This window comes from Lucilia cuprina, chromosome 5 (assembly GCF_022045245.1).
Source record: "Lucilia cuprina isolate Lc7/37 chromosome 5, ASM2204524v1, whole genome shotgun sequence".
NCBI classification, from domain to species: Eukaryota; Metazoa; Arthropoda; class Insecta; order Diptera; family Calliphoridae; genus Lucilia; species Lucilia cuprina.
The window spans coordinates 33839422-33848237 of record NC_060953.1 but is presented as its reverse complement, the minus strand read 5'-3'; the positions used below and the strand labels follow the sequence as shown (position 1 = coordinate 33848237).

At 30.6% G+C, this 8816-nt stretch overlaps 1 protein-coding gene across 1 annotated transcript; it reads left to right on the top strand.

Moving 5' to 3' along the window:
- Positions 1-3199: 3199 nt before the first annotated feature.
- LOC111689345 (pupal cuticle protein Edg-78E) lies at positions 3200-4008 on the top strand. The gene is made up of 2 exons (XM_023451818.2): positions 3200-3358; positions 3447-4008. The coding sequence occupies exons 1-2, from the start codon at positions 3350-3352 to the stop codon at positions 3807-3809; spliced, it is 372 nt and encodes a 123-aa protein (XP_023307586.2). The 5' UTR covers positions 3200-3349; the 3' UTR covers positions 3810-4008.
- Positions 4009-8816: the final 4808 nt, after the last annotated feature.

Sequence of the window (8816 nt, the reverse complement as noted above, 5' to 3'; positions counted from 1 at the left end):
ATAAAAGACACAGTTACCAAACTTAATTTACTTACTTGTTTGAGTTTGTTTTTTTTTTTTGCTTTTATATTTAATAAGTAGTATTATTACAATTTCATATATAGCACTGGTTTATTTTGAATATATTTGTATATTAAATTGATCACTAATTATGTTTACATACTATGAACTCAATTAACCGTCATTCGGTTAATCGAATAAAATTTTTCGAATATTATAAGTAGGGCAACGTTTAAGAGTTCCGGGAACTTCAACTTTCCTGCTAACGGTTGATAAAATTGCTTGGCCATGTCTATGGCTTATAAAGGCATTTCACTTTAAGAAATCGGAGGAATATTCGTTTAAAACTTTTGAGCACCTTTTACTATCATAACTAGCTTCCGTGGCGGGCATTTAGTGCAGTATATTTCCTAATAATGACAATCGGTTGATTTCAGATGTCAAAAGAAAATTTTTTCGGATGTTTTGAAGGAAAGATTAATTTAACATTTTTTTGGAAATTAGATGACTGATGACATACAGAGGCTAAATAATAATGAAGTAAAGATAATAGGACAAAATGTCTCATATATTTGTCTTCAATTGCCTTGGGAAGTGGTCCTTTAAAAAAGTTTTTCTTCATTTGTCTATTAGAGAAAAACTGGGTCTGTTAACAAGTGGAATTGTTTAACGATTGTGTTCGAATATATTGCGAACCATATGAGGAAGCCCTATTTACTGAGATGAGTATCATAGTATACCAGAGTGTATACTCCGGTTGTATAAATTGACAACGACGGCGCCTTCAATAATGCGTACACCTTAATTTATCCAGTCCAATGTTAAGACAAGTTTAATATTGACCGCGTGCTTTGTAACTAGATCAACTATATGCTGAGGAATTGATGGTAAAGCTGCGAAATCAGTGGTACCTTTTACTTTGGATAGCCAAGATTGATAGCTTCCTAAGGACCCTAACCTAGAGAGATCTTAGAACTGTCTGCTATGCAGACCACTTCTTCATATTTCTAACGATCCGTAGTGTATAACAGCTACATGTTAACCCAACAAAGACTGAAATCGGTATTTTCTTGGGCAATTAAATACTGGTGGCCACAGAGTTAAGTACTTAGGTATAATCCTTGGCTGGAATTGAAAAGAAGATAATACAAGGGATAGGACTAACAAAGCATATTGGCGTTGGACTGGCTTAATAAAAGTTTGCCATGTCCACAACAGCAAGTTCATCGTACATGTAGCTTAAATATAAGTGGATCCATGAGTACCACCTCAACAAATCTTGCTAGATATTCCTCCTGTTGAAACATATTATATAAGAAATTAAGCAGCACTTGCAGACGATTGGCTCTTAACTTTAGTCGAAAAGCAAAATGTTAAAATAAATATCATTAGAAACCTAAAAAAATCTAAGGTTCTATATTATTTTAAGACAGTCAATAGGAAACAGTACAGAACACGAAGCCTCCTCAGAAAGATCAAGTCCGAAAATATTATAATGGTACATATTCTTAATGAATACAGTATTACACGCACATCTATACAAACATATGGAAAGGACAGTGAAATTCGTTCTGTCTCATTGTCAGACATTCGTCGTATTTAAATCTCAAAATGTTGTCCTTCATTGAATATTTTTATATCTTCGATAACCGTAAGTTAACATTTTTTATTTTAGTTAATGAAGGGTTAATAAATTTATACATAATATAAAACACTTCATTGCTCCGGGGGAGGTATTCACGAAGCTTCTCTAGCTGGTTCTATCCTGTGCCAGGTGTCTGATTTGTGGCCAAGACAATCCGTTGGAGTAAATTTCAGACTCAGTCGATCTGTAGCTTCCCTGTTATAGCACTGCTTACTTTCCATGTCTCGCACCCGTACAGTAGTACGGATTTAACACTGGTGTTGAAAATGCGAATCTTCTGTTTTCTTGAGATCTTTGAAGATTGCTATATTCTACAGAGGGAGGTATACGAGTGTCTGGCTTTGTTTATCCTACTCTTCATATCGGCATCGGCTCCTCCATCTTTGCTGATAATGCTGCCCAGATGGCAAAATTCGTTGACATCCTCTATGATGTTGTCATTAAGCTTCACTGGTGTTGTGACGTTTGTTTATATCCGCATGATCTTAGTTTTCTGATGTTGATTTTCAAACCGACTGCCAATGCGTTTGCTTCCAGTTTACTAATTTTAGATTGTATTCCATAGATCGTATGTGACATCAAGCATGTCATCTGCGTAATCCAAATCGTAAAGTTGGCCATTGATCTTCCATTGTATGCCATCCCTCGTTTCGCCGTTGGTTTTTGTCATTAGTACTAGGAGGAAGAGCATTGGGGATAGGACACAGCCTTGTCTTACTCAGTTTTCCATTTCAAATGGTTCACTTTCCTTGCCTCTGAAGCGAACTCGCCAAAGTGCATCGCGATAAAGGGACCATATTATCGCTATTAGTCTATCAGGTATACCAATGTTCTGTAGACATTTCCAAATAGCTTCGCGATTAATGGTATCTAAAGCGCGTTCAAATTTGACGAACACAAGAAAGAGCGGTGAATTCCATTCGACAGACTGTTCTATAATGATCCTGAGTCTACTAATATGGTCCACACAAAACCTATTTTCTTTAAAGCCCGCCTGTTCGCGGCGGGGGGTCAACTCTAGGGTACTCTAAGTTAACATAATGGATCTTAAAGGGTAAACAATTTTCTAGGACAAACATAATTTCATTTCTCTTTGTAGGGCCTTGAATGAATAAAAATTCCCACTATTTTCATTAAATATTTAATTTCAGATTCTTATAATAACATTTAAGTTAGTTTAATTAAAATCCATTTAGCATGACCGACAGACCACTACGAGAAATAATAAAAAGGAGAAGATATTGTTTTATTTCAATTTTTTATTATACCATATTTTTTGGGGGTATTAAATAAATTAATGAAAAATTGAAGATGATGATGTTCATTATCGTGATACAATGACTTTTGATCTTTTTTTCTTTGCGTCATCTTCGAAAAGTTTTGCACAGCTTAAGTTGATTTTAAGGACTTTAAGTGTAGAAAAAAACTAGTTTTGTAAGTTTTTTTATTTATTTTTCATTAATCGGTCTGTGTAGACAATACAGGTCATGCAGAAACCCTTTTTTATAATATTTGATTATTTAGAGATGCCAGTCAGGGTGTATTAAATTTTGTTAATAGTTATTTTGGCAGTATAAAAACACCAAAGATTTGCTAAAATTTAAACAGTTTCCAACTGCAATTACTCGTTTAAACACACAGTATCTGAGTACAAGTTTTTGTATTTTTTCCCCATCTTTAAAGAAACACTTAAACAGCCTAAACATGAAATTTGTAAGTTTCATCTTTAATTAACTCTGTGTTTTTTTTTTGTACTATTTACAAAGCTGTAGTCATTGCCAAATTTTACTTTCAATTTTAGTTCGTCTGCATTGCTGCGCTTGTTTTTGTTGCCAACTGCCGTGGTGATAATATTGATAAGGATGCTGAAATTCGTAGTTTAACTAATGATGCTGCTGATGCTGACGGCAATTATCAATATTCTTATGAAACCAGCAATGGCATACAATTCCAGGAATCGGGTAATCCAGAAGGTGTACGTGGTTCTTTGAATTATATTTCTCCCGAAGGTGAACACATTGCTTTATCATATACTGCCGATGAAGAGGGTTATCATCCCGTTGGTGATCATTTGCCTACACCACCTCCTGTGCCAGCATACATTTTGCGTGCTTTAGAATATATTCGATCTCATCCACCCACACAAGTTAAGGAACATAATTAAGAAGTTGAAAAAATGCGAATAGCAAAGATTCTTGTTAATTAGTCTTACCCACAAAACAAGGACGTGATCCACTCCCCCATTATTTGAATAGATTTAATGGCTGTTGATATTAATAGATTTACAATAAAAATCAGTTGTTATAGGTTAAGAAGTTGAACATTTTTTTAAAGAACAATAATAAAAAGTATTAATCTTAAAATGCCAAGGTTTTTTATCTATGTCCATCATTTGACTTCTGAGGATTTCAATAATTTATTTTTATAAATATATTTCCCAATAGTCCTGTAAGTTTTTACGGAGACTTGGCTAAGGTTCGGTTATATTATACAAATCCCTCGAAACTCTCGGATTTCATTTGGTCTATTATTTTTTATATGAAAGATCTTTAGCAAATTACACATAGATTAATCCAATCTTTTTGTTGTTGTTTCGTCATCCTAGAGGTGGGTTACTTGGCCTCCATGACGGGAAATATGCCAAGTCTTGTCAACGCTGTAAAAAGAGGATGTAGGCGGTGGAAGCTCTAGGCAATCTCAGCCATTAAATATATACATACATATAAGTATTCCCACTTTGAATCCTAAGATGATAATAACAGCACTGTAGAACAAGTCCTACTACTTGTTCTACAAGAAGTAGAACAAGTAGTGAAGCTTAGTTATTTATAACCCAAACACGACATTCTAGACAACAAGGAACTTAAAGAAGTTGTTTCAGGAAATCATAATGAGTCAATCCAAGGACACCCCGAATAATATATCAAATTTTCTCTCAACATCTAAAGCAACAAAAAGCAAAATACTTAACTTCCCAGTTTCTAATATACTGTCGAGCCGATTTGGCTCAAATCAAAAGTAAGCCGGCGATCAGCGGCGCCGCAGTCGAAAAACTTATGTTTTTACAGCCAAATTGAATATAGAAATACTTTTCTATCTAACAAAGATATATAAATTACATAATTTTTCTATATTACAGACGAATATATGGAAAATATTTTAAAAAGAAATTCTCAGCTTTGATTTAGTTGACATTTAAGACGCCGCTGGTGTATTTTATAACAGGACGACCAAAATTGGTCGAGCCGCCGATTAATTCGAAGCGACATGGAAGCCAAGCCATACCACAGTCAAAGAAATCTCAAACCAAAACCCATGCAAGATATACGAAAGACAAACACTTCGGTAAAATCAACATCTGTTTCAAAACAAAAAATGTAAATTCACACAATTATTATATATTTTCCGAACATATTTTAGCCAATGTTGTAAGATCTGACAATCGTGTATCACAACAAACAATCATTGCTCATTCAGCAATAATTATTAAAATGTTCTTGTTATTGGCGTTGCTAATTTTTTATTCACATCTGTTTGAGATAAGATTGCATAATATTTGCTCGTGTCAAAACGAATATTAGAAATACATATAAATATATTGCTGACTTTGTTTAATACTTCTTTTTAGATATGTTAATTTTTTATATTGTTTATTGCTTTTGGGAGTATTTTAAACAAAAAGTTCAATGATTTAACAATTTCTTTCAAAGAAATAAAAATCCGTTATTTAAAAAAATCATGGCGTCGAAACAAACGAGCAAACAAATGCATGAGTATATATGTAGATGTATGTATGTATATAAAAAATGTTTGCCAAATTTAACACGATTTCCATAAATTATATAATTCAATCCTATAAATTAGGTCTACATCTACACATTATTAAAAAAGAACCAAAGAATATTTTAAATTATTTAAGAACATTTCCAATAAGATAAAATTGTTATAAACTGGTTTCATAAAATTTAAATTAATTAAACTCCTTTTAGCGAAATATTTTTTCAAATATTTTTATTAATCGTAATAATTTGAGAACAAGAAAATTGTTGTCGTCATTAATGTTTGTGTTAGAAAAAATTATAATATTTTAGGCGTTCAATAACCTGTCAACTTTTAAGTTAATTAAGTTCTACTTAGGAGACTAGGCTGAGAAGTTTAGAGTAAAACAAATCAGTAATAAATAAATTACGATATACTTCGATACAATCGTACAAAACCGAATGTGAATTGAACAAATATTTTCTTTAAATATATGTAGTAGAAATATATATTAAAGCTAGAGATTCCCAAAATTTTTATAACATTATTTTTGTTAGGAACAATTGACACCGTCATCTTCAAGAATCCAGAATATACATATTGACAGTTGAAATATAAAATATAAAATCCTGTAGTAAAACAATAGATAAAAAATAGTTCTTCTATAAACAAAAGTTGACAAAATGTTAAGGATATAGACAAAAAAAAAAGAATTATAATAATAATATTTAAGACTTTTATAATTTATATAAACAAAAAATGAAATTTCAAAATCTGTAAAGACAACAAAAGATTGTTCGCTCCACATACATTCAAAATACAAACGGTACCTCCCTAAAGGTACGTTCAGACCTATCAAATATTTGACGAAAAAGACATAACCTATTATTTTTCGTTAACTTATTTTCGATTTCCCGTGATTTATTTAATTGCTATTAATGTCGAAATAAATAATAAAGACGTTTTGAAATGATATGGTCAAAGGCATATTATGTTAGTGCAAATAAATATTTATTTAAAGGAAATCACAAAGTAAATTTTTGAGGTCGTTTTCGTCCAATATTTGATAGGTGTGAACGTAGCTTATGACTGCATAATCAAAAATTCGTATTTTTTGTCATAGTTTCAAAAATGTGTATTATTTTGCGAATGACTTTTTGTTGTAAACGTCAAAACCCAATTTTTCACTTATATCTGAAAAATATTAACATCTACTTTTTAAAGTCTAATTAATTTCTAAAATCAGATGAAAATAGTAAAATATTAATGCTGTTTTACTCAAAAACAATGTTTTTTGATTTAAGCCGGTCTTGTAGTAAATGAGCTATATTTATGTAAATGTTTTAGCATACTAGTTTTGCTTACACATTTAGGCAATTCATTATTTCTGCTATTTTTATATGGAACAAGAGCTTTACAGGTTTTGAACAACAAGCAATTAATACATTTATGTAGATTAAAATATCTCTAATGCTATTCAATATTTATAATATTAATCAAAAATCAATAAATTAATGTTTGTATATAACCAGGGCTGGAAAACGTTTAAGTGAAAACGTTACAATTAAAGTATTATCGATACGTATTGAGATAGTGGGCTAAAAAGATATTTAAAAGGTAATATTGTCTTCCCAGCACTTCAACAAAGAGGCAAAACTTCCGAAAATGACAGTGATTTTCACTAACGTCTTTTAAACAGGTTGGTTATAATTCTACTTTCGTCACGGATGTATTCGTTGTAAAGCCGGCTTAACACGTGACAACAAGTAATATGATCTGTCAAAATTTTTTGTAGAAGAGTGCGGAAGGGATTGTCTAAACACAATATGTAATGAAACCATCTCACATTGAGTGAAAATGCGGATGGAAAATTGGACAATCGTATGGCTCTCTTTATTTTTTGAAATGATTCGAAAACGCAAACAATATAAATCATCAAATCAGAATGAAATTTTATTTTACTTTTTCATTAGACGATTGATTTCCTCGAATGACAAGCACATGTTAAAATAGCTGGGACAGTCGGTAGCTAGGGGTAACCCTAAGGAGTAGGTTAAATAGATTGTTCGGCACTGTCTATAAAACAAAATTATGACTCCATGTCAAGGATGTAAAAATACAAATTAATATTAATAATAAATCTGATTTATCAAATAATGGTATATGTATATGGATCTATATTGAGCATTGTAATGAGGTCGAATTTGATTAAAAAAGCAACTGAACATCAAAATTGATACAAACCCTAAAATATCTCTTATAAGTCTCATAAATAAAAGACCAACAAATTCTTAACCTAGAATCCAGACTGAACTTTTGTAATGGTTTAAGTTGCTTTGAATTCGAACGTCTAACACACCAGATTATCGAGATATTTTAGCGTACATTTTTAAAACCCAGTTACGCCATATTCATCACTATATTTCGCCTTTATTTATGGATAAACTACTAAAGCTACATATACATGGATGTCAAATCTTACAACTTTGGCAGAAAAATGTTAAGAAAATTCCTAACAATCGTGTGATCTTACAATTTTTGTTTTGAAACGTTGTTAGTTGACACAGTTATTAGATGCTATCTGAACATTTTTCTGACAACATTGTAAGATCTAACAACCTTGTATACGTAGCTTAAAAGTGACTTAACACTATGAGACTTTACGTATGAAAAATCAAATGAAGTTTAATTCGTATTTAATTTTTTAAAACACTTATTTAAAAAATGAAAAATGTAATATGTTTAAACTTTAAATTTCATTTATTTGTATCAATAAATATCCATCACACTGTAGTCACAATACCTCTTAAACGGTATATAAATTTATTTGTTTACATCTTAATTATTTAAGTATTAAAGTTTAAAAAATGAGTTTTATTGTGCATATGAAATAAACATTTCATAATATTTTTTAAATGTTTTGTTAGTTCTCTAAACTATTCTTTTAATAAAATATCTTTTGTTTTTAGCTTATAATTAATATAGATTTATATGATCACACATAAATCATAATATTTATAAAATGTTTCAAAGAAGAAGAAGAAAAAACAATAAACATTTCATTAAATACCTCTAGCAGTTAGACTTCCGGTTTTACTATAAAAATACCAACACCAACGATGATCACCTACTGTTTTTCTATTGAGAAAAATTGAAAATGATAATTTTTTTCAGCATTTTGACGTAATCAACAACTGTCTAAACGAAGTGTTAACATTGTATTTGACATTTTGTGAGAATAAAACGAGCATAAAATTTATGAATAATTAAATATTTAATGCTTTAATATCCAAATTAATTAAACTAAATAATTCATAAATGTTTTAAATTCTCAAAAAGCATTTTTATGTTTAGAATTTTTCCTTAAACATTGAACACGCTAAAATTGTGTATAAATAAAAATTAATGACAT